General features: G+C 48.5%; 1 protein-coding gene across 2 annotated transcripts in view; it reads left to right on the top strand.

Annotated features, from left to right (window-relative positions):
* Positions 1 to 26,005, top strand: part of PPP1R7 (protein phosphatase 1 regulatory subunit 7) — a 60,201-nt gene extending 34,196 nt beyond the window's left edge. For both annotated transcript variants that reach the window (XM_073581199.1, XM_073581200.1), the window contains exons 7-10: positions 1,106 to 1,222; positions 1,436 to 1,540; positions 2,955 to 3,041; positions 24,656 to 26,005. In XM_073581199.1, the coding sequence (XP_073437300.1) occupies positions 1,106 to 1,222; positions 1,436 to 1,540; positions 2,955 to 3,041; positions 24,656 to 24,832 (486 nt within the window). In that variant the 3' untranslated portion in view covers positions 24,833 to 26,005. The remainder of the gene's footprint in view (positions 1 to 1,105; positions 1,223 to 1,435; positions 1,541 to 2,954; positions 3,042 to 24,655) is intronic.
* The last annotated feature ends 403 nt before the right edge of the window (positions 26,006 to 26,408 follow it).

Here is a 26,408-nt window from a genome sequence, read left to right as displayed (position 1 = left end):
TCGTGTATGTGCTTGTGTTTTTTTTTTTTTCAGTGGACTGAGATCGGACAACCATATAAAGGATAGGTGTCTGTCTGACATACATGGGGGAAGAGGGATGTTTTTTGTCTATTTAAATGTACACCTCAAACTGCATTAAATACGGGGTACAAGTGACCTTTATGGTACAGCTCCGAGTATTATCTTATCCCCCCCTCCCCGTTAAACTACTGTATAAGCCACTATGAATTGTTACACTAAGTGGGCAAAAGTATTGGGATCCCTACACATTACGCTGCAGCATCTATTATGATCTCCCATTGTACATACATAGATTTTAATATGAAGTTGTGCCCCCTTTTTGCAGCTGTAACAACTTGCACTCTTATGGGAAGGCCTTCTACAAGATTTTGGAGGTGTCTGTGGGAATTTTTGCCCATTCATCCAGAGGTACATTTGTAGGGTCAGACGCTGATGTTGGAAGAGGAGTCCTGGCTTTACTGTCTGTTCTAGTCATCCCAAAGGCTTACGATGGAGTTTGGTCGCACAGAACCAGGATCTAATCAAGTTCTTCCATCCGTGCCTTTATATGGACCTCGCTTTGTGCACTGGGGCACAATCATGGGGGACAGAAAAGGGCCTTGCCCTAACTTTTTACGCAAAGTTGGAAGCTACAGTTGTCCAAAATGTCATGTGCTGAAATATTAAGATTTTCATTCACTTGAACTAAGGAACTTAGGCCGACACATGAGAAGCGACCTGATGTCTGTAACTGCAGAGTCCATATATGCTAGTATTGAGTCAGAAGAGGATTGGCGACTTTTTATGTACAACATGAAGAATTTAGTTGCTGCGGTTCCTTCTGCTTTTCTATGGTGCCACTCATAGTTGATAGTGGAATATTTTGGAGGGAAGACATTTCACGAGCTGACTTGGTACATCGGTGGCATCCTGTAGTTTGTGTTTTCATGGTTGTAGTCATTAGGTGCCAGTCCTCTGGTTCATCGAATATGAATGAGCATTAGACGTAGATATGATATACACAAAGGAAATTAATATGGTTTCTCATTTAAATGCATTGATTAAAATTGCTGTACACAAGCGTGATCAAAATTGTTCGTTGCAGGAGATAGAAAATCTGGATATGTTAAGAGACTTGGACAGTTTGTTTCTTGGGAAGAACAAGATCACCAAGCTGCAGAACATGGAGACGCTGAGTAATCTGACAGTGCTGAGCGTGCAGGTAACCTGTGCCGTGGTTACAGGAGTTGGGAGATGGACATTGATGTCCGATTCTTGGGATTTCACTGTACAATTACAATAGTGCAATCTTTTACTTTGCTATTGTCTAGTAATGCCAAGACATTTTAGGTGAATTCTTCAGGGCCAAGTTAATTTACTCTTTAAATCTTGTGTATTTAGTAAATGCACTAATTCTGTGAACCCTCCTCTCCAGAGTAATCGCCTCCTGAAAATTGAAGGTCTCCAAAGTCTGGTGAACCTGCGTGAGCTGTACCTGAGCGACAATGGCATCCAAGTCTTGGAGGGTCTGGAGAACAATGTAAGCTTCGCAAAGGAGGTGGTTTTTAAGGAATCCTAAATAACGTCAGATTATGGAGCTATTTTCTTGACTTTAAACACTTTGAATCATTTTCCTGCTGATGTAAATGGCGGCTCATGTTCAGAAATGGGTTTTCCACTGCCCAGGAAGTCTGGAGAAGACTTTAACCAGGGTTACTTTCCTGTAAAGTCTGTCACCATGCCAAGCCCTTCCTTGCTCCTATCAGTTTTGGATCAAGTAGATTAAGCGGGCAGTTGAAGCATTTCTCATGTTGTAGGTCTTGAGCCTGCTGAGAGTTGTTGTGTTTCTTCATACTGATCCTATTTGATCTAAAACAGCACGGAATGGGAAGTACACATTGTGGTGATGGCAGATCCTAAAGTGTCCTCTGCTTATCCCATCAGTCAACTGTTATATTTGGGGTGATGGCTGACAATAAGGATTTTATTTTATTGTGGCACCACTGCTGGGCAAATGTAAAGAGCCTGTCACCAGGTTTTTCCTACAAAAGCTGCGGTCACCACGTTCTCCAGCCTCCTATTACATTCCCCCAGGCAGTGCTATAGACGTTATAAGAAGTTTTGACGTTGTCCAGCACTCCATTCTAATGCATCAGGCGGTCTGATGGACATCTCTGGACTGTGTCCAGCGCCCATCCTCTGTTTTGTAATGCTGCCCCTCCACCTATCATTGATATACACAACATGCCCTGACTGAGTCCATGCTGGTGTTGTAGATGCAGTAGAAGACATCAGACATGTCATTTTATGGTATATGGCACTGCTTGAGAGATCCAGTGAGTGCGCTTACAGGAAAATGGATCGAAAAGCCAGATAACATGTGGACGTCCTCCAACACAAGAGCTGGTATTGGTAACCACTGTCCACTTTGGCCAAGAGATGAGGGTCTAATGCAAAGCAGCTGAAGTAACTCAGAACTAATGGGGCATATAACTATAAAACATGTTTTCTAAACGTGACAATCCCTTTACGTTGAATACATATTTGCTTTTGTTTATCCTGAAATTCTGTCGCATCTTGATGATGCACATTTCTGAATATCCCCTGACAAATTTGTCATTTTAGACACACATTTTTACGTTTGAATTTTTCTTTGAAATTCTGTCAACCAGATCCAGGAATCTCTTCTGCTGTGGAGTAATGATGTGGATTACCCATCACAAAGTTTTTAAGTCTGACCTTCTATGATGAACCATTAACTATAGTATATGTAGGCTCTCTCCACATTACATTTAATCTAGATGTCAAAGTTTTAATACAGCCAAACGTGTGTAAAAATAAATAAAATACAAATAAAATACAAAATAACTTTTGGTTACTTTTATATTTATTTTTTTCAAGTGAACGCAATTGAAAGTGTGAAGTATACCGATGCGTTTTTCTGTGTCTTTCAGACAAAACTCACAACGTTGGATGTTGCTTCTAATAGAATAAAGAAAATTCAGAATATTCGACATCTAACAGAACTTCAGGAATTTTGGGTAAAGTCATTATTTATTCACTCCCTATCTGATTCACCTCTACTTTATGCTCATGCTTAATCTTTACAGAGATTTGACCAAATTACCCCTGTCATGACCAGGCCCTTTTTTTCTTTTTCTTTTTTTTTTTTTAATCTTTAACTGCTCCAAAGGTTTATTTCTCCTACGCCTCATTGGGGCACACACAGACTGTGGGTGTTATGCTGCTGGCTGCTAGGAGGACACTAAGTAAACCAGAAAAAAAAGTTAACTCCTCCCCTGCAGTATACACCCTCTCGCTGGATGAGATTTCTCCAGTTCTTAGTTAGTGTCTATAGGAGGCACTTGGGTTTGGTTTCCGACCCCATCGTTTTTATTTGATTTTTGATTTTTCTGTTAACTTTTATTTTTTAATTAACGGAGTACGGAGTGAAGGGGGCGACGGTTCCTTTCTACTGCCCGCTCTCCCTCGAACCAACAACAGGCAAGCACGCAGAGTATACCTCCCCCCCCCCCCGTACACTTTCCTGTGACGATTGGGGCTGATTCCTCTGGCGATGATCTTTACGGTCCGGTAATCCACGGATGCGAGGGCTAGCGCATGGAGGGAGAAGACTGGAACAGCGCTTCCGAATGCCCTGAATCAGCACCATAGCTCTCCATCCACCCTGCCATAGGGAGGATCGATTGAGCATTCCCCTTTAAGAACTCCTCCAGCTCTGCTTCATCAGTCAGGAGGATGAGAAGACCTGCATGAATGGCCCTGGACAGCACGGCCTGCCGAGCACTGGAGTTGAGGTATGGGGTCGGGTCCTGGCCCCCGGGAGAAGCGCTGACTTGGCATCTGCGGCGGTGCACCGGTGCCCCATCGCGCTCTCGGCGCTCGGGTAGGACAAAAATTTAGTCCCCGGCTTTTCTGGCCTATTAGGCTGCAATTTGAATGGCGCCTACCGCGGGTAGACCAAAAATTTAGTCCCCAGCTTTTCCGGCCTACTAGGCCGCAATTTAAATAGCGCCGCCCGCGCTAACGTAGCCGCCCCCTCTTCTTGGCGCCTCTCATTACTTGCGAGACGCGCAATCCTAATCTCGGGGGCCATGTCTTTTACCTCAGCCTGCTCTGGACACGAGCTGTGAGGCATGCAGGATACCGGGTGACACCACAGGGCCACTGCTTTCCTCCCAGGGAACACAGCACAGGACCGTGGGTAAGCTGCATCTGCCCTCAGATTAAAGCTTTACCCCTTCCCGGCACATTCCCTGCAGCTGCAGACAGACTCTGCCGTTAACCCTTTCAGGAGCACTATGTCTCAATCTAAGGAGGCTAAACGGGCTGCCAAGAAGCACACTGCGTTTTTTACCGTGTGTACCACTTGCAAGTCTGCCTTACCCAGTGCACAAACTAATCCGTTATGCACGGACTGAGCCCCTGCCTGCGCCCCGACCTGTGCTCAAAGCCCCTCGCCGCTGCTGCTGACGGGCCTCCTGCGTTTAGTACCCCTGAGTGGGCTGCGTCCCTGTCGCGGTCGGTGGAGTCTCTGACCCAGTCTATATTCTCCCTCCGGGAGGACTCTTTAAGTCAGAAAGCGTCCTTACCTCCCGAGGAGGGCTCTAGCGTCGGCCGAGAACCGTCCACCAGCAGGGGCCGTACTCGTTCAAGGGATGGTCAGGTCGCTAGAAAGCGGACCCATGACACGTCACCTAGTCACGGTCTCACCTCAGCATCTGCGTCTCCTGTCTCTCGCTCTCCCTCTCCTGAGGTTCACAGCGAGCACAACTCTGAATTCGAATCTGACACGTCAGCCCCTCAGAATCCCCCAACTGACCAAGAGTCGCTTGATTCTCTTATAGAATCAGTCAACAGGATTCTGAAGTTGGATGAGGAAAATATTCCCGCTCCAGCACATCCTGTCTCACTTAAGAAAACCAAGCGTGTGCGCAGGTTATTTACCAACCTTCTGTACTTTAAGGAAATTGTCCAGAAACATAGGGATCGTCCACATAAGCGGTTCACAGGGCAAAAGTCTACTCAGGATAAATACCCTTTTGATCCAGACCTAATGAAGGATTGGTTACAGTCCCCTCCGATGGACCCTCCTGTATCGCGTCTTGCTTCTAAAACGCTCCTATCCGTTTCTGAGGGCTCCTCAATCAGAAACGCCTCCGATCGTCAAATTGACTACCTTGCCCGTTCAGTTTCTGAAGCTTCAGGAGCAGCGCTTTTTCCATCTTTTGCGGCAATTTGGGTCACTAAGGCAATGGCCGCTTGGGCAGAAGTCTTGAATACTTCCTTCCAGGGCACCGATCTTCCTCTGGAGGCAACCACTGTCACCAGGCAGATAATTCACGCAGCGGACTTTGTAGTGGACGCCTCTTTTGATGCCGCCAATTACGCTGCTCAAACTGCCGCTAATGCGATCTCCATTAAAAGAGCCCTATGGCTCCGCGACTAACGGGCGGCTGCCACACCTAAAAGATCGTTGACTTCTCTCCCCTTTCAAACGGGTCGTCTTTTTGGAGAGAAACTGGACCAGCTCATTTCTGATGCTACCGGGGGAAAAGGTAAATTCCTTCCTCAACAAAAGGCTGTTCGGCCGTTTCGCAACCAACAGCCGACGCGTTTTCGATCTCTTCGCAACAATTCCGGTTGGTCCTTCTCTTCCGGATCAGGTCGGTCCCTGCGCGGAGACAGAGGCTCCCAGGTCTCATACAGACCTAACCGCTCTTGGAAACCCAGGCCTAGGGCTTCTGGATCTAGGGGAGCCAGATCTCATAGATCTACCCAATGACATGTTGCGGTATCTGGCGGACACTGACAAAGTAGGCGGTCGCCTACTTTCCTTCAGCCACACTTGGCTCGCGGTCGTCCACGACAAGTGGGTCAGGGAGCTGGTGTCCTCCGGATACAAGATAGAATTTTCTTCTTCCCCTCCAACTCGCTTTTTCCTTTCCTCTCCGCCCAAGGGAAAGACAAGAGCCTTCCTTCGGGCTGTTCAGGCTCTGCTAAGGGACGGAGTCATCATTCCGGTCCCTCTTCACGAGAGGTTCAGAGGATTTTATTCAAACCTTTTTGTAGTTCCAAAGAAGAACGAGACGATGCGACCCATTCTGGATCTCCAACTGTTTAAATCAGTTTGTCAGGGTACGGCGATTCTGAATGGAATCTCTCCGATCAGTTGTCACTTCCATGGAAAAAGGAGAGTTCCTAACGTCCATCGACATCAAGGACGCTTACCTTCACATTCTTATCTTTCCGTCCCACCAGCAGTTCCTGCGTTTTGCAGTTCACGAGGAACACTTCCAGTTCGTTGCCTTGCCCTTCAGACTCGCCACCGCCTCCAGGGTCTTTACCCAGGTCATGGTGGCTGTCATGGCCATTCTCCACTCTTTGGGAGTAGTGGTGTTACCGTATCTGGACGACCTCCTCATCAAGCGTCCGTCCCTTCCAGCCTGCGAGGAATCCATGGATATAACAGTAAATACACTTTCGCGCCTGGGGTGGAAGATAAACTTCGAAAAGTCTTTCCCGAAACCGGCTCAGCAGATTTCCTTTTTAGGAATGATCTTGGACACTTCCCGCGGGTTGGTCATTCTCCCTCCAGAAAAGACCCAAGCCTTACAGGCAGCGCGGACTCTTTCCCGACCAGCTTCTCACTCCATTCGTTTCGGCATGAGAGTTCTCGGAAAGATGGTGGCTGCGATGGAAGCGGTTCCATTTGCACAGTTCCATCTCCGTCCCTTACAGCATGCGTTGCTGTTAGCTTGGGACAAGAACCCGTTCTCCCTGGACCGTCGGATCCTTCTGTCCCTGCGGGTCAGGCAAGCCTTCAGGTGGTGGACACTGAAGTCCTCCCTGAATCAAGGGAGGTCTTTTCTCCCAGTAAGATGGTTGGTAGTAACCACCGATGCAAGTCTTCTCGGCTGGGGTGCGGTCTTTAATCACCACACAGCACAGGGTCGTTGGTCAACCCGAGAGTCACGTCTCCCCATCAACATTTTGGAGATACGAGCGATCAGATTAGCTCTATGGAGTTTCCACCATCTCCTTGCAGGTCACCCCATCAGGATCCAATCCGACAACGCCACGGCTGTAGCGTATATCAACTGCCAGGGAGGTACCCGGAGCAGGATGGCCATGCAGAAAGTGAGTCACATCGTCCATTGGGCCAAGACCAACCATTTGCCCATCTCAGCAATCCACATCCCGGGCGTAGAAAATTGGGCGGTAGATCTTCTCCGTCACCAAGGCATTGCCTTGGGAGAGTGGTCTCTTCATCCGGAAATCTTTCAACAGATTTGTCATCGTTGGGGGACTCCAGATGTGGATCTCATGGCCTCAAGACTAAACAACAAGGTGTCTCGGTTCATTGCCCGATCGCGTGATCCATGAGCCATCTGAGCGAACGCCCTAGTTCTGCCATAGCTCCGGCTCCCGTACATCTTTCCCCCTCTTCCCTTGCTTCCGAGGGTCATATCAAGAAGATCAGAGCGGAGGGAGTACCAGTGATCCTAGTCGCGCCAGATTGGCCACGCCGAGCATGGTATGCAGAACTAATACAACTAGTCGCCGACGTCCCCTGGCGACTTATAGATCGCATGGATCTGCTCTCACAGGGCCCGATTTACCACCAGAACTCCAGGGCCCTGTCTTTGACAGCTTGGCCGTTGAATCCTGGTTTTTAGCACAGGCTGGGTTCTCACAACGTGATTTCCACCATGATTAGTGCCAGGAAGCGTGTGTCCAGGCGCATCCTATCTCTGCCCCTGGAAAACCTTCTTTTCGTGGTGCAAGGATCATGGTCGATCACCTCTGGTGTCTTCCATTCCGGCCATATTGGAATTCCTTCAATCCAGATTAAAATCAGGCCTCGCGCTTGGCTCGCTCATGGGCCAAATTTCGGTCTTGTCAGTGCTTTTCCAACGCAAAATTGCCACCAAACTTCAGGTCAAGACGTTCATTCAGGGAGTTTTCCATGTGGCGCCTCCTTATAGAAGGCCATTGGAATCATGGGACCTTAACCTGGTTCTCTGGGCCTTACAGGAAGCTCCTTTCGAACCGCTGCAGGACGTGTCACTGACCGTCCTCTTGGAAAGTGGTCTTTCTTGTGGCAATTACGTCAATCAGACGCGTTTTGGAATTGGCAGCCCTGTCCTGCCGTTCTCAGTTACTGAATTTTCATCAGGACAAGGTAGTTCTCAGGACGTCCCTGTCCTTCCTGCCCAAGGTTGTCTCCTCTTTCCATCTCAATGAGGAAATTGTTTTGCCTTCCTTTTGTCCAGCGCCAGTCCATCGCATTGAGAAGGCCCTCCACACCCTGGATGCGGTTAGGGCGCTGAGACGGTACATCTCGCGGACGGCTCCCTTCTGCAAGTCAGATGCCCTGTTCATACTTCCAGAGGGGCATAGGAAGGGTCTAGCCGCTTCAAAAGCAACCCTAGCCAGGTGGATTCGCTTAGCGATTCAGGAATCCTACCGTGTCAGGAACACGCCAGTCCCAGTGGGGATTAAGGCGCACTCTACCCGGTCAGTGGGCGCCTCTTGGGCCATTTGGCACCAGGCCTCGGCAGAACAGGTCTGCAAGGCTGCGACTTGGTCCAGTCTGCATACTTTTACAAAACATTACCAAATTCATTCTCAGGCCTCTGCGGATGCAGCTCTCGGCAGACGCATCCTGCAAGCGGCAGTACCTTAGTGTTGACTCAGTGGTACATGTGGAATTAGCAGATGTATGCTCCCCACCCAGGGACTGCTTTAAGACGTCCCATTGTCTGTGTCCCCCAATGAGGCGAAGGAGAAATAGGGATTTTTGTGTACTCACCGTAAAATCCTTTTCTCCGAGCCATTCATTGGGGGACACAGCACCCACCCTGTTTAGCCTACTGGCTCATTGTAGCATTCTTAGGTTTTGACATAGTTATGGTTATTATTGACTGTTTAAGCTCCTACTGCTTTTTTCACCGAACTGGAGAAATCTCATCCAGCGAGAGGGTGTATACTGCAGGGGAGGAGCTAACTTTTTTTCTGGTTTACTTAGTGTCCTCCTAGTGGCAAGCAGCATAACACCAACTGCCTGTGTGTCCCCCAAAGAATGGCTCGGAGAAAAGGATTTTAGGGTGAGTACACAAAAATCCCTTTTTTTTTTTTCTTCAAATATTTACACAATGTTTGTGATAATTCCTAATTTTGATATTCAGATTTATTTTTCTTTGTTCACCTGATATCATGTCAAGGTGGTGAGAAAATAAGAAAAATTCTTCATTTTTTTTTTTATCTCAAAAATATATACAGTTGTGGCCAAAAGTATTGACACCCCTGCAATTCTGTCAGATAATACTCAGTTTCTTCCTCAAAATGATTGCAAACACAAATTCTTTGGTATTATTATCTTCATTTAATTTGTCTTAAATGAAAAAACACAAAGAATTGTCCTAAAGCCAAATTGGATATAATTCCACACCAAACATAAGAGGGTGGACAAAAGTATTGGCACTGTTCGAAAAATCATGTGATGCTTCTCTAATTTGTGTAATTAACAGCACCTGTAACTTACCTGTGGCACCTAACGGGTGTTGGCAATAACTAAATCACACTTGCAGCCAGTTGACATGGATTAAAGTTGACTCAACCTCTGTCCTGTGTCCTTGTGTGTACCACATTGAGCATGGAGAAAAGAAAGAAGACCAAAGAACTGTCTGAGGACTTGAGGAAGCATGAGCAATCTCAAGGCTACAAGTCCATCTCCAAAGACCTGAATGTTCCTGTGTCTACCGTGCGCAGTGTCATCAAGAAGTTTAAAGCCCATGGCACTGTGGCTAACCTCCCTAGATGTGGACGGAAAAGAAAAATTGACAAGAGATTTCAACGCAAGATTGTGTGGATGTTGGATAAAGAACCTCGACTAACATCCAAACAAGTTCAAGCTGCCCTGCAGTCCGAGGGTACAACAGTGTCAACCCGTACTATCCGTCGGCGTCTGAATGAAAAGGGACTGTATGGTAGGAGACCCAGGACGACCCCACTTCTTACCCCGAGACATAAAAAAGCCAGGCTGGAGTTTGCCAAAACTTACCTGAAAAAGCCTAAAACGTTTTGGAAGAATATTCTCTGGTCAGATGAGACAAAAGTAGAGCTTTTTGGGCAAAGGCATCAACATAGAGTTTACAGGAGGAAAAAAAGAGGCATTCAAAGAAAAGAACACGGTCCCTACAGTCAAACATGGCGGAGGTTCCCTGATGTTTTGGGGTTGCTTTGCTGCCTCTGGCACTGGACTGCTTGACCGTGTGCATGGCATTATGAAGTCTGAAGACTACCAACAAATTTTGCAGCATAATGTGTGAAATGATCAATGTTTTGCTTTTTGCTTCATTCTCTTTTGTGTTTTTTCATTTAAGACAAATTAAATGAAGATAATAATACCAAAGAATTTGTGTTTGCAATCATTTTCAGGAAGAAACTGAGTATTATCTGACAGAATTGCAGGGGTGTCAATACTTTTGGCCACAAATGTATTTTACTTACACACATTTGAGAATCTCTCTGCCCATGCGCTCACCCACCTATCTACTCTCTCTACCCCATGTGCTATCCCCCTTGTCTGCTGTCTCTCTCCTTCCTGTGCTGTCCTGTTTGAGCTGTCTCCCCCCTGTGTCTGACCGTGTACAGAACATACCACAGCTCCTGGGCAGGGGAGGAAGCAAAACACAATACTGACATTACAGCAGGGGATCACAGAGGATACATTTTGTGAGGTAAAGTATTGTTTAAAAACAGTCAGTGAAATATTTTACTTGAACCAACTACACTTGCTCCACATCGACAACATGAGTTAGAAGTACCTGGGAACAATTTGTGCAAAACCGAAGGAACCTGATAACACCTAGAAATGTTTTATTTGTCTCTTAGAAATCTCTCAATATCCCCTCAGAGAGCTGCTGTGCAGGATGATGAGCATTATTTGCCTTTTTTTCCCCATTATGAAGAGCAGATTGTTGGGTTTTTATGTGATATATATACACTTGCTTCAGTAGTCTCTGTAGGAGACTTGAAGTTGCAATTATCCAATCAGTGTAGCAGAAATCATTTCCTATGAATGCTGGTTAGGGGCTGGCGTTCAAAGGAAATCTGCAATAACCAGCATGGGGTTCATCTACAGTCCCCTGCTGTCATGGCATCCCATCAGCACAGTTTGACAGCGGCATTTAATATGTTAATAGCCACGGGTGAATCGCAATTTCACCTATGACTGTTAGGGGCACGTTTCCATGTGTCAGGAAAGGTGCAGGTTCAGCGCTGGAGCCTGCATCAAAGAGCGGGGGCATGACCTATGACATACCTATAGGTCTTGAAGGGTTTAAACCAAATAGTGATATCACACAAAATGGTTAATAAATGACAATTACCACAGGTCCAAAAATATGCTTATGTAAATTAAACTTTTTGTTTGTTAGAACATTAAAAGTTGATCATCAATTTCTCAAACTTCCAACAAAATTTGCAAAACCAATTATCGAAGGGACTACAAGAAATTTGAAGTGACTTTGAGAGGCCTATATGACAGAAAATACCCAAAAGTGACACCATTTTAAAAACTGCACCCTTCAAAGTGCTGAAAACCACGTTCAAGAAGTTTATTAACCCTTCAGCTTCACAGCAAATAAAGCAATGTGGAAGGAAAAAAAAATGAAAATTTTACTTTTTCCCCTCAAATGTTGATTTGGCCCCAGATTTTGCAGTTTCTCAAGTGCAACAGGAGAAAATGGACCATACAGTTTGGTATGCCATGTCTCCCGAGTACGCTGATATCATTATGTGGTGGAACACTACTGTTTGGGGATACAACAGGGCTTGGAAAGGAAGGAGCACCACTGACTTTTCTTTATCGCCTTATTGGGGGACACAGATTACCATGGGTGTATGCTGCTGCTGCTAGGAGGCTGACACTATGCAAAACAATAAAAATTAGCTCCTCCCCGGCAGTATACACCCACCGACAGGCACCAAGCACCTCAGTTTGTGCTTAGTGTCTGTAGGAGGCGGACCGGGATCTCCCCAGATCCGCAGTTAATAATCCATTTTTTTCTTTTAGGGTTTAGTTCGAACTTTTTAATCCTTTCTCTTTTATTTTTCAGGTTTTTCCGTCGGGAAACAGGGTATAGTTATCACCCTGATTTCCTATATCATGCGGCTGAGCGAGCAGTGTGGTGTCACCCACATCGCAACTCTCAGTACCGCAGGCAGGACTTTTTCCCTATCACCTTCCGGTGATAAGGGTTGTGGACAGGTGGCTGGTCCTTGCCGAATCCCCCTCCTCACCCCTTTCTCGGGACAGGGCTGAGAGGAAGACGGCGATCGCAAGAGGTTCAAGCCGTCTTCTGCAGGATGCGGGTACAGAGGACCCCCCCCCCAGCGGCCTGCCTGTTCTCCGTGGGCCCCTGTGGTCATCCTCTTCAGGTACGTCAGGTAAGTGCCTGTACGTTCCCTCCGGCCCTGCATAAGCCTCCGTGAATGGGAGAAGTTGGACCTTGGTGATTACAGGTCCTCAGTTATTTGAATCTCACAGCCACTTGCGTCTCGCCCTCCTCCACTAGTCAGGGAGACACTGGGGATCCCCCCCTCCACTCACCACAGCAGCGTCACAAGCAGCAGGGCCACTGTCAGTTCGGCACCGTTATGTCGGCGTTTCCTTCACAATTACTAGGCATGGGGCTGCGGCGTCTTACTTTCACTTTCCCTCAGCGTGCTCCCTCCTCCCTTCCTGAGCGCGCTCTTTTCAGCGCGCCTTTTCTAGCCCATCACAGGGCTCCTTTTCTTTTGATATGCCAGCCTCCCCCTTCGGCCATGCCCTCTCCGTCGCTGTTAGCCAGTCACGGCGCAGCCGCTAAGCTCCGCCCCCAGCCTCCAGCACAAGGATTTCCTGGATTTTCACTCCTCCTGCGCTGCTTGGGGGACACTTCGGCGTTTTCTGCTGCTTGCCAGAATCTCGGTAGGCTCTGCTCTGAGGCAAAGATTAGCTCTCCTCGGCAGTTCTTCCCTAATTCCTGTGGCCATTCAGTGCAGTTTACCTATGCCCAACCCTTCAGGGGATCTCTGCTTCAGGCCCACCGTTACCTATTATGCCTGTGCGCGCTGTAAAAAGTGGGCATCGGGTCGGTTGTCCCCATTCTGCCCCCCCCCTGCAGTCCTTCAAATATGTCAGCATCTCAGGAGCGCACAGAGTCCCGGGCTGAGAACACTCTCCCTTCCCCCCTCCCCCCGGAGTGGGCCGTTGTAATGTCTCAGTCAGTATCTGACTTGACAAAAGTATCACGGTCGCTGGTCCAGGTCTTAGAACGATTACCTCAGCTATCTACAGCCACCTGTGCCCCGACTGCCTCTCAGGGTGAGTCGTCCGCACCTGACCGCGACCTTCAGAGAGACAGACAGGGCAGGAGTTCTAGGAAGCGGGCTCTGTCTACTTCGTCCTCTAGCTCGCAGGGCCCTTCTGCTTCTCCCAGGTTTCCTTCTCCTTCCTCGGATGACAACCTTCAGTCAGGCGATGACTCTCAATCGGAAGCTAGTTCAGAAGGGAACAGCGTGTCTAAAACACGGGACATGGTCGATAGTCTTATTTCAGCTATCTTCCAAACACTTAAATTTAAGCAGGATAAGACTCCCCCTCAGGAATGCTCTGTTCTCCTTAAACGAGCAAGACCTCCATCTCGAACCTTTCCCAATCACAAAGATTTCGATACTACCTTATCCAAACACTGGGAGCGCCCAGAGCAACGTTTCTCAGGCCGCAAGTACTTAGACGTACTGTACCCCTTTGATGCAGACCTGCTCACAAAGTGGTCCAAGGCTCCCGAGGTGGATCCTCCAGTTTCCCGGATAGCCTCAAAAACGGTGCTTTCTCTGCCAGATGGGGCATCGCTTAAAGATCCTACTGACAGGCAGATTGAATCTCTGGCTAAGTCTATCTTTGAGGCATCCGGTGCCTCTCTCGGCCCTATTTTCGCATCCGCCTGGGTGGCGAAAGTCATTTCCGCTTGGGCAAAAATTCTTCACAGGGGCATCTTAGCGTCAGCTCCTCAAGACGAGTTGGCGGATCTTGCAGATCAGGTTAACCATGCGGGAAAATACCTTTTGGCCGCCTCCTTGGACGCGGCCGGCTGTGTAGCAAGGGCTAACAGCAACATAGTAGCTGTACGCCGAGTCCTCTGGCTAAAGTCATGGAACGCGGACACTACTTCAAAAAAGTCGCTTACCAATCTGCCATTCCATGGCTCTAGATTCTTTGGAGCCAAGCTGGATCAGATAATTTCCGATGCCACTGGTGGTAAAAGCACTTCGCTTCCCCAGTCTCGACCGAAACGTTTTTTCAACAGAAAGGGTTTTCGACCATTCAGGCCCTTTCGTCCCTTCTCTGCCACGAAGAGATCTGCTCAACAAGATCGGCCGCCCTCCACCAGGGAGCGGGATCAGAGGAAACCTTCCTACAAACCCGCTCTTCGCTGGAGATCTAGAGGACAATACTCCAGATCTTCAGGCGCCAATTCAGGCAGATTTTCTTCTAAGTGACGGGTCACCCCCACCTGGAATTTCTTCCAGGGTGGGAGGCAGACTTTCCTTTTTCGTGGATGCTTGGCTGTCTGTTGTCGACGACGCTTGGGTCAGAGAAATCGTCGCATCCGGATACAAGAACGAATTTGCTTCCCCCCCCCCCGAACAGACGTTTTTTCCGGTCTCGGCCTCCGCGACAGCGGTCCCAGACTCCGGGTTTTCTGCAGGCCATTTCCTCCCTTCTTTCCGCCGGAGTCATTGTTCCCGTTCCCTCAAACGAACGGTTTTCCGGGTTCTACTCCAATCTCTTTGTAGTCCCGAAGAAAGACGGCTCCCTTCGTCCAATTCTGGACCTCAAATTGCTCAATCGCCACGTGAAGATTCTTCATTTCAAAATGGAGTCTCTTCGGTCGGTGATTGCTTCCATGGAACCCGGGGAATTTCTCTGCTCGGTGGACATTCAGGATGCCTATCTGCACATTCCGGTTTGTGTGCAACATCAGAAGTATCTTCGATTTGCGATTCAGGGAGACCACTTTCAGTTCACGGCTCTTCCTTTCGGCCTAGCTTCAGCGCCCCGTGTCTTCACGAAGGTGATGTCGACCGTCATGGCCATCCTTCGCTCCAGAGGGATCCTCATCATCCCTTATCTGGACGATCTTTTGATCAAGGGATCGTCTCGCCAGGACTGTCTTCAGATAACCCTGGACACTCTCGGCCGCCTCGGTTGGCTAGTCAACAAAGAGAAGTCCATTCTGACCCCCACCCAGCGTCTGACCTTTCTGGGCATGGAATTCGACACGAATCTAGCCCGTGTTCTACTCCCATTCCCATTCGGTCCTGCATGAAGGTCCTGGGGAAGATGGTGGCTTCCATGGAAGCAGTACCCTTTGCGCAGTTTCATCTTCGCCCCCTCCAGCTGTCTCTGCTTTCAGCCTGGGACAAGACCACGATGTCCTTGGACCGTCCTATTCTGTTCCCTCTCAGAGTGAGGCAATCTCTCACTTGGTGGCTACGGCCGGCGTCAGTTCTCCAAGGGAGGTCCTTCCTTCCGCCTCAGTGGCAAGTCATCACCACCGATGCGAGCCTTCTAGGATGGGGAGCCGTGTTCCATCAGAAAGCGGCCCAAGGATGCTGGAATCCACAGGAGTCTCTCCTCCCAATCAATCTTCTGGAGATCAGAGCAATCTTCCTGGCCCTTCACTGGCAGCCTCTCCTCTCCGGCAAGCTGGTCCGTATTCAGTCGGACAACGCCACGGCCGTGGCGTACATAAACCATCGGGGGCACGCGCAGCAAGCAAGTAATGTCAGAAGTGGCCAAGATATTCCGCTGGGCAGAACGTTACGTTCCGGCAATCTCCGCCGTTCATATTCCAGGGGTGGAAAATTTGGCAGCCGACTTTGAGTCGCCAGGGCCTAGCGTCCGGCGAATGGTCCCTGCACCCCAGTCTTCAATCAGATATGCCACCGTTGGGGCACCCCGGATGTCGACCTCATGGCATCTCGGATGAACCACAAGGTGCCACAGTTTGTAGCCAGGTCCAGGGACCCTCTAGCCGTCGCATGCGACGCGCTGGTGACTCCGTGGTCCCAGTTTCAACTTCCTTATCTGTTCCCGCCTCTGGCCTTGATCCCACGAGTGGTCAAAAAGATAAAATCGGAAGGCGTACCAGTGACTCTAGTCGCTCCAGATTGGCCAAGACGGCCTTGGTACGCGGAACTGGTCAACATGCTCGCGGACGTCCCCTGGAGGCTTCCAGACCGTCCAGACCTTCTGTCGCAAGGCCCCCTTTACCACGAGAATTCTCAGTCTCTGAGTTTGACGGCATGGCCGTTGAGACCGCAATCCTGAAGGAATTAGGTCTGTCCAGTCAGGTTGTTCAAACTGTGATCAGAGCCAGGAAACCAGCCTCTTCCCGCATTTACCATAGGTACTGGAAGGCTTTTTTCCGTTGCGATGATAAAAAAGTCTTCCCAATGTGCCTTTCTATCCCATCTATCCTTGGGTTTCTTCAGTCTGGTTTAGAAGCGGGTCTGTCCCTCAGTACGCTCAAGGGACAAGTTTCCGCTCTCTCTATCCTCTTCCAAAGAGATCTAGCTTCTCTACCACAGGTCAAAACCTTTCTCCAAGGGGTCTCCCATGTGGCTCCTCCTCATCATTCGCCAATAGACCCGTGGGATCTCAACCTCGTTCTTAGCGCTCTCCAGAAGGCGCCGTTCGAGCCTCTCCAGGACATTCCTTTGTCCCTTCTCTCGTGGAAGGTCACATTTCTGATCGCCATTACATCCATCAGAAGAGTTTCTGAATTGGCGGCCTTGTCATGTCGTTCCCCTTACCTGATTTTTCATCAGGACAAAGCCGTCCTCAGGCCTGTTCCTTCTTTTCTTCCAAAGGTGGTTTCCTCTTTCCATATCAATGAGGATATCGTTCTTCCTTCTTTTTGTCCGGCTCCCTCTCATCCACTTGAGAAGTCTCTCCACAAACTGGACGTAGTTAGAGCCCTGCGTTTCTATCTCGCCAGGACATCTTCCTTTCGTCTGTCCGATTCCTTGCTGGTCATCTCTGAAGGTCGCCAGAAGGGCCTTCCGGCTTCCAAATCCACGATCGCTCGCTGGATTCGTTCTACCATTCTGGAAGCGTATCGTCTTCAGGAAAAACGACCCCCTCCGGGAGTAAGAGCTCATTCCACCCGGGCTGTGGCGGCTTCGTGGGCTGTTCGTCACCAGGCTTCGGCCATGCAAATTTGCAAGGCCGCAACCTGGTCGTCTTTGCACACCTTTACAAGGTTCTACAGGGTTCATACCCAGGCCTCGTCTGATGCTGTTGGGAGGAAGGTTCTGCAGGCGGCGGTGGCTCACCGGCCGACCTAAGCCTTTCCGTTACTTTCGTTCCTTATTGCTGTTCCCACCCTTAGGACTGCTTTGGAACGTCCCATGGTAATCTGTGTCCCCCAATAAGGCGATAAAGAAAGATGGATTTTTGGTTCTTACCGTAAAATCTTTCTTGGAGCCTTCATTGGGGGACACAGCACCCTCCCTGTTTAAGTTGTACCGTGTTGGGTCTTAGAGTCCCTTGTTGGGTTGGTACATATGTTTAGAGTTTTCTCTCTTGCTTCTCCTACTGCTTTTTCACCAACTGAGGTGCTTGGTGCCTGTCGGTGGGTTTATACTGCCGGGGAGGAGCTAATTTTTATTGTTTTGCATAGTGTCAGCCTCCTAGCAGCAGCAGCATACACCCATGGTAATCTGTGTCCCCCAATGAAGGCTCCAAGAAAGAGATTTTACGGTAAGAACCAAAAATCCATCTTTTGAATTAAAATTGTCTGGAATTGATAGCTGATATCCTACTGTCTTTGCAGAACCCCTGATGTGTCTGAACAGTGGGGCCCCACCCCCTCCCCCCTTCCCACAAAAGTGGCCTTATTTTGAAAAATGCACCCCTCAAAGAACTTATCTAGATCCCTGCAAGTTTTGCTGCTGGCGAACAGCTGTGACACATGTGGGTGCAGGGCTTCGAACATTATTCGAAAACGCTGAAGTCACTCAGCACACGAGCATGCTTGGAGAACACATTATCTGAGCACGTTTGCTCATCACGAATTACCATAAATTTTACATTTTCACAAGGGGAAATGGTAAAAATGGCACCAAAATTTGTCACACAATTTCTGCTGAACGTGGCAATACTCAATTTCTCCTACGCCTCATTGGGGGACACAGACAGTGGGAGTTATGCTGCTTGCCACTAGGAGGACACTAAGTAAACACAGAAAAAAGTTATCTCCTCCCCTGCAGTATACACCCTCTCGCTGGCTGGGAATTCTCCAGTTCTTGCTTAGTGTCTGTAGGAGGCACTTGGGTCTGGCTTCAGACACCACCGTTTTTATTTTATTTTTGAATTTTCTGTAAATTTTTATTTTTTAATTAACGGAGTGAAGGGGGCGACTGTTCCTTTCTACGGCCCGTTCTCCCCCGAACCAACAACAGGCAAGCACGCGGAGTATGCCTCCCCGTACACTTTCCTGCGACGAATGGGGATAATTCCTCTGGCGATGGATCCTTTACGGTCTCGGTACCCCACACGGATACAAGGGCGAACGCACGGAGAAGACTTGACCAACTCTTTCGGATGCCCTGAATCAGCCCCATAGCTCTCCGTCCCCCTGCCCATAGGGTGGACCAATTGAGCAATACCCTTGTAACAACCTCTCTGGCTCTGCTACATCGCCCGGGAGCTTTTTTACCTCGGAATCTGAGATGGGATGAAACACACTGCAGGCTCCTGGACAGCGCAGATGACGCGAGCACCGGATTGGAGGTATGGGGTCGGGTCCTGGTCCCTGGGAGAAGCGCTGACCGAGTCTCAACGGCGGCATACCGGTGCACCGTACCAGCCCCCCCTTCACACGGCGATCGCCGCGGTCAGGCCCAAAAATTTAGTCCCCGGCTTTTCGGCCTACTAGGCCACAGTTTACATAGCGCCTACCACCCGACGCTCGCCGCCGGGCAGGCCCAAAAATTGAGTCCCCGGCTTTTCGGCCTACTAGGCCGCAATTTACATAGCTGCCGCCCACGTCTTTGGCGCCTCTCCCTCTGTAGGAGACGCGCCCTGCTAGTCCCGTGGGCCATATCCTTAACCCCTTCTCTGCCCCTCGGGCTCTGGGACGGCTGCAGGGGGTGCACGTATGGATGGCAACACCTAGTGACGCTACAGGGCCACTGATATTCATCCCAGGGACACTGCGTCAGGACCACAGATAAGCTGCATCTACTTCAGAGCAAAGCTTAACCCTTCGCTCTAGATTCTCTGCAGCTGCAGCCCAGGCTCTGCTTGTAACCCTTTCACTGGCACTGTCTCAGTCTAAGGAGGAAAAAAGGGGGCTAATGAGAAGCGCACTGCGTTCTTTGTCGCTGGTACCTCTTGCAAGACTACCTTGCCTAGTACCCAGACTAATCCGCTATGCACGGATTGCGACCCGGCTTGTGCTAAAATGCCATCCGCCGTCGCTGCAAGCTACTCCCTGCGTTTAGTCCCTCTGTGTGGGCCGCGTCCTTGTCACTGTCTGTGGAGTCACTGACCAAGGCTATAGACTCCTCCGGGAATCCTCTTTTTAAGTCAGAACACGTCTTTACCACCCGAGGAGGGCTTTGGCGACGGCGGGGAACTGTCCGCCTGCAGGGACCGTGCTCGTTCAAGGGATCCTCAGGTCTCTAAAAAGCGGACCCATGACGCGTCCCCTAGTCACGCTCGCGATTCAGCATCTGCGAGTTCTGTCTCGCTCTCCCTCTCTAATGTTCGCAGAGAACATGTCTCTGAATTTGAGTCTGACACGTCAGTCCCTCAGAATTCCCCAAAATGTCCATGAATCACTTGATTCTCTGACAGTCAGTCAACAAGTTTCTGACGTTGGACAAGGAGAATATTCCTGCTCCGGAACACGTTATCTCCTTTAAGAGGACTAAACGTGAACGCAGGGTATTTGCCAGCTGTCCGGAGTTGATGGACATTGTCTAGAAATGTAGGAACCAACCACATAAGCGGTTCACAGGGCACAAGCCTATCGAGGCTGAATACCTCCTTTACTCCATATCTGCTGAAGAATTGGTTACAGTACCCCTCGGTGGATTCTCCTGTATTGTGCCTTGCTCCTAAAATGCTTCGATCTGTTTCTGAGGGCTCTTCAGTCAGAAACCCATCCGATCGTCAAATTGGCTACCTCACCAGTTCCATTTTTTTTTTTTTTGGAGCATCAGGAGCGGCTTTTTTCCCATCTTTCGCGGCGACTTGAGTGGCTAAGGCATGGCCACTTGGGCATAAGTCTTAATTACTGCCTTCCAAGCAGATAATTCACGCAGGGGATTTTGCAGTAGACGTCTCTTTAGATGCCGTTAATTGCGCTGCTAGGGCAACCTCTAATGCAGTCTTCATCAGAGAGCCCTATGGCTACGTGACTGGCGGGCAGATTCCACCTCCAAGAGATTAAAGACTTCTCTGCCGTATCAAACTGGTCACCTGTTTAGTCAAGAAACTTGACCAGCTCTTTTCTGACACTTCCGGGAGGTAAGAGTAGGTTTCTTCCCCAACAAGGGGCTGCCCGGCGGTTTTCGGAATCAACAGACTAGTTTTTCAATCTTTTTTCGCAACAGCTCCAGCTGGTCCTCCACAACCTTATCTTCCGGATCAGTGGAGGTTCCCAGGTCTCTCACAAAACCTAACCGCTGTTGGAAACCCAGGCCGACAGCATGTGGATCTAAAGAAGCAGATCTCATAGATCCTCTACTCAATGACTTGTTGTGGTATCCGGCCGACACCGACAAAGTAGGCGTCTGTCTGCTGTCATTCAGAATAGTTCAGCGTTTTTTTATTAAAAACCTTTCTTTGTGGTTCCAAAGAAAGAAGGAACAATGTGGTCCATACTGGACCTCACGCTGTTAAATCAGTTTGTCAAAGTACGGCGATTCCGAATGGAATTCCTCCGGTCGGTGTCGCTTCCATGCAAAAGGGGAGAGCCCCTATCATCCAGCAGTTCCTGCATTTTGCAATTCGAGAAGAACACTTCTAGTTCTTTGTCTTGCCCTTCGGTCACGCCACCGCCCCCAGGGCCTATACCAAGGACATGGCGGATGTCATGGCCATTCTTAACGCTCGGGGAGTGGTGGTACTGCCGTATCTGGACGACTTGTTAATCAAGGGTCCATCTCTTCCAGCCTGCGAGAAATCCATGGATATCACAGTAAATACACTTTCTTGCCTGGGTCTGAAGATAAACTTCGAAAAGTCTTCCCCAACACCGGTCCAGCAGATTTCCCTTTTGGGAATGGTCTTGGACACCCCGCGGGTTGGTCATTCTCCCTCCAGAGAAGGCCCGAGCTTTGCAACAGGCAGCGCGGACCGAGCTTTGCAACAGGCAGCGCGGACTCTTTCCCGTCCGGTCTCTCATTCTATTCGTTTCAGCATGAGAGTTCTCGGAAAGGTGGTGGCAGCAATGAAAGCGGTGCCATTCGCACAATTCCATCTGTCTTTTGCAACAAGCCTTGCTGTTCACTTGGGACAAGAACCCGTCTTCCCTGGACTGTCGGTGCCTTCTGTCCCCGCGGATCAGACAAGCCCTCAAGTGGTGGACATTGAAATCCTCCGTGAGTCAAGGGAGGTCTTTTCTCCAAGTACGATGGTTGGTGGTGACCACCGACGCAAGTCTTCTGTGGTGCGGTGTTTTGTCACCACACGGCACAGGGTCGTTGGTCAATTCGGGAGTCACGTCTCCCCATCAACGTCTTGGAGATACGAGTGATCAAATTAGCCCTATTGAGTTTCCACTTTCTCCTCGCATGTCTCCCCATCAGGATCCAATCCGACAGCGCCACAGCTGTAGCGTATATCAACCATCAAGGGGGTATTCGGAGCAGGATGGCCATGCACGAAGTGAGTCACATCCTCCATTGGGCCGAGACCAACCATTCGCCCATCTCAGCGATCCACATCCCGGGCGTAGAGAATTGGGCGGCAGACTTTCTCAGTCGCCAAGCCCTTGCCTCGGGAGAGTGGTCTCTTCATCCAGAAGGTTTTCAGCAGATTTGCCGTTGTTGGGGCACTCCGGATGTGGATCTCATGGCTTCAAGCCTAAACAACAAGATTCTTAGATTCGTTGCCCGATCGCCATCGGAGCGGACGCCCTAGTTCTGCCGTGGCACCAGTTCTGGTTCCCGTACATCTTTCCCCCTCGCCCTTTGCTCCCGAGGGTCATCAAGAAGATCAGAGCAGAGAACGTATCAGTGATCCTAGTCGCGCCAGATTGGCCGGGCATGGTACGCAGAACTAGTACAACTAGTCGCCGACGTCCCTTGGCGACTTCCAGATCGCATGGATCTACTCTATCAGGGTCTGATTTACCACCGGAACTCCGGGGCCCTGTCTTTGACGGCATGGCCGTTGAATCCTGGATTTTAGCACAGGCTGGATTTTCTCATGACGTGATTTCCACCATGATTAGTGCTAGGAAGTTCGTGTCCATGCGCATTTATCAGCGCACCTGGAAAACCTTCTTTTCGTGGTGCAAGGATCATGGTCGATCCCCTCTAATGGTTTCCATTCCTGCCATATTGGAATTCCTTCAGTCAGCTTAGCTCGCTCAAGGGCCAAATTTCAGTCTTGTCAGTGCTATTCCAATGCAAAATTGCCACAAAACTTCAGGTCAAGACGTTCATTCAGGGAGTTTCTCATGTAGCACCTCCCTATAAAGGGCCATTTGAATCATGGGGCCTTAACTTGGTTCTCGGGACCTACAGGAGGCTCCTTTCGAACCGTTGCAGGACGTACCACTACCTAGTCTCTCTTGGAAAGTGGTCTTTCTAGTGGCAAGTATGTCAATCAGACGAGTTTCGGAAATGGCGGCCCTGTCCTGCCGTCATCCGTTCCTGAATTTTCATCAGCACAAGGCAGTTCTCAGGACATCCCCGTCCGTCCTGCCCAAAGTCGTATCCTCTTTCCATCTCTATCTGGAAATTGTTTTGCCCTCCATTTGTCTGGCACCGGTCCATCGCATTGAGAAGGCCCTCCACACCCTTGATGTGGTTAGGGCTCTGAGACGGTACATCTCGCGGACGGCTCCCTTCCGCAAGTCAGTTGCCCTGTTCATACTTCCAGAGGGGCTTAGGAAAGGTCTAGCCACTTCAAAACCACGCTAGCCAGGTGGATTTGCTTGGCTATTCAGGAATCCTACCGTGTCCAGGACACACCTGTCCCAGCAAGGACTAAGGCGCATTCTATCCACTCAGTGGGCGCCTCTTAGGCCATTCGGCTCCACGCGTCGGCAGAACAGGTCTTAGTCCAGCCTACATACCTTTACAAAACATTTTCAAATTCATTCTCAGGCCTGTCCGCAAGGCTGCGATTTGGTCCAGCCTGCATATCTTTACAAACATTGACTAATTTCATTCTCAGGCCTCTGCGGATGCAGCTCTTGGCAGACGCATCCTGCAATCGGTAGTACCACAGTGTTGACTCAGTGGTACATGGGGTATTAGCAGATGTATGCTTCCCACCCTGGGACTGCTTTAGGATGTCCCATTGTCTGTGTCCCCCAATGAGGCGTAGGAGAAATAGGGATTTTTGTGTACTCACCGTAAAGTTGTTTTCTCCGAGCTAATCATTTGGGGGACACAGCACCAACCCTGTTTGGCCTATTGGCTCACTGTAGCATCATTGGGTTTTGACAGAGTTATGATTGTCATTCGTTTAATGCTCCTACTGCGTTTTTCACCGAACTGGGGAATTCCCAGCCAGCGAGAGGGTGTATACTGCAGGGGAGGAGTTAACTTTTTTCTGAGTTTACTTAGTGTCGTCCTAGTGGCAAGCAGCATAACACCCACTGTCTCTGTGTCCCCAATGATTGGCTCGGAGAAAAGGATTTTACGGTGAGTACACAAAAATCCCTATTTCTGGCCATACAGTACTGCTAGCCACACAATGCCAATCTGGTGCTAAGGGGCACTATTTGTGACTCTTGGAGAACTAATTTTTGTGAACTAGTTTGCAGACTCCATATACAGAGCCCTTGAGTGCCAGAAGAGCAGAATCTCCTCTCTAGTGACCACATTTTGGAGATTACACTCCTCTAGCAATTTATCTACCAGTGTAGTGGTGATTGCCAATCTGCCATTGTAGTGCCCAGTACATTATGCCCAGCTCATGCTTCTGGGGGGGGGGGGGGGGGGGGGGGTTGCACAGCGTTTGATTTTACTTTAAATATTTTTACACTTCCAGACTTCAGACAGTCATTGCCTACAAAGGATTCTCTACAAAGTATCATAAGTCCTTTGCACAGTTCTGACATGTTTCACTTCGGGTGAGAAGTTAATGACTGCCACAATAAACACTATGATGACATGTTTGCAAATGTTTTGTGAAGCCCCCATCATTAATGGGGGGAAAATGGTGTAGTTGTCCTGGAGGTCATAACTTTTATATGTTTGTCAAGCCGAACCTGTGCAAACGTTTCAAATTTTGCAAATATTTATTGTAATATTTAGTGAGGATTTTAACTGGCCCTCCTTGGAGATCTTCATATATATATATATATATATATTTTGTTTATCACAGATGAATGACAACTTGGTGGAGAACTGGGCTGACTTGGAAGAGCTGAGTGGGGCCAAAAGTTTGCAGACAGTATATCTGGAAAGGAATCCTTTACAGAAAGATAACCAATACAGGCGCAAGATCATGCTGGCTCTGCCGTCGGTCCGTCAGATTGATGCAACGTTTGTCAGATTCTGATCCATGGCATTATGCCTTTCTCCCTTCTACTGTAGCAGCACAGTACAACGCCAACCTCTTAACATAGAAATAGTTTGTGTTATCCCATCACATTTCTTCCCCACACTGCATGATATTCTCATATCACACTGATTAACTGCTCATTCCATAGACTCTTCTGCTTGTCACAGGACCGTCTTTCCTAGACTCTGCTCTAGAGAATGAATTGAAATAACTCCACTTGCTGGTGGTGTCCAATACAGTGTTTTATTTCTGGACAATAGTCCTCTAGTTAATAAAGATTTTTGTTTTGTTTTTTTTTTAACCTTAGCCAATGGCCATTACATGTAATTTCGTGTGACTTCTGGCCGAGTTGTCATTCCATCACCTTACATGTCACAGCACCAATGGATCCGGTAATAATCCTCTTAGTTGCATTATTTTGGATTGTTTTTGTTTATAGTTTTTGTTTACAAGAGTTGATTTTCCAACTGCAACTTTGGACACTTTTTGTTTGTTTTCAGAGTGCACCCTTGTAAGCTTGTACCTCCAAAAAAAAAAACCACAACACCCTAAAAGGTTTACAATTAAACTGTCAGGTTTTTACTTTGTAATCTGAAAGCAGCATAAGGTAGAGGCTGAGAGCCTGATTCTAATAATGTATCACTATGCTATGTGTTACTGTTTCAATAAAATCAGTGTTTTTATCTGCAGGAGATTACTACATGGCAAGGTGATCTGGTGCCTACTAATCAACTGCTCTGTGTAACCCATGCCCATCCACTGATTGGCAGCGTTCTGTGTACATTGTGCATAGGCAGAAAGCTGCTAATCAGTGGTGTGGGTGGAGTTACACAGAGCTCAGCATTCTGAGCACTGCTAGATTAGCAGCAGAGAAAACAGTGATATGAAAAAAACAGCAAGCCGACCAGCAAGTGACACATTGCTGGAATCAGTGTCTCAGCCTCTATCTCATGCTGCTGTCAAATTACAATGCACAAATTTGCTGCCTTTAAGAGCTTTCAGAGGGATGCATCAGACATCTTTGCCTTGTGCTTGCCTGTGTCAAAAAAATAGCAGTGGTTCTAAGTCCCCTTTATCTTAATTTTTATTAAAGGAATGTTACAAAGTTACTAACTACATAGAATAAATTAAAGGAGCATTCCAATAAAGAATATTTATTGTATAAGCAAAGGTTATATGACTTCCAATCTGTAAAATAACTAGGGAAGGTTCTGCAAGCACAATTTTATATTCTTGGTCTGAATAATTGTTTCTTTTTTGAACATACTTGCCTGGCAGTGCAAGGATCAATGTGATACATTATGACCTTGAAAGGATATGATAACTAGTTTAACACAGTAACATACTTAGCAAGGCTGAAAAAAAAGCCTATATTCTGCCAGAATAAATCCCCAGATCTACGTCCTTCTAAAGAACCTAATCTTTGTAAGATACAATATTGTTACGCTCCAGGAAGACATCCAGGCCTCTCTTAAACCCCTCGCCTGAGTTCGCCATCACCACCTCCTCAGGCAGGGAATTCCAGATTCTCACTGTCCTAACAGTAAAAAATCCTTTTCTATGTTGGTGGAAA

Source organism: Dendrobates tinctorius, unplaced genomic scaffold (assembly GCF_039654945.1).
Source record: "Dendrobates tinctorius isolate UK_male_01 unplaced genomic scaffold, ASM3965494v1 ptg000069l, whole genome shotgun sequence".
NCBI classification, from domain to species: domain Eukaryota; kingdom Metazoa; phylum Chordata; class Amphibia; order Anura; family Dendrobatidae; genus Dendrobates; species Dendrobates tinctorius.
Note: the sequence above shows the minus strand (reverse complement) of the source record. Positions and strands in the feature narration are given on the sequence as shown.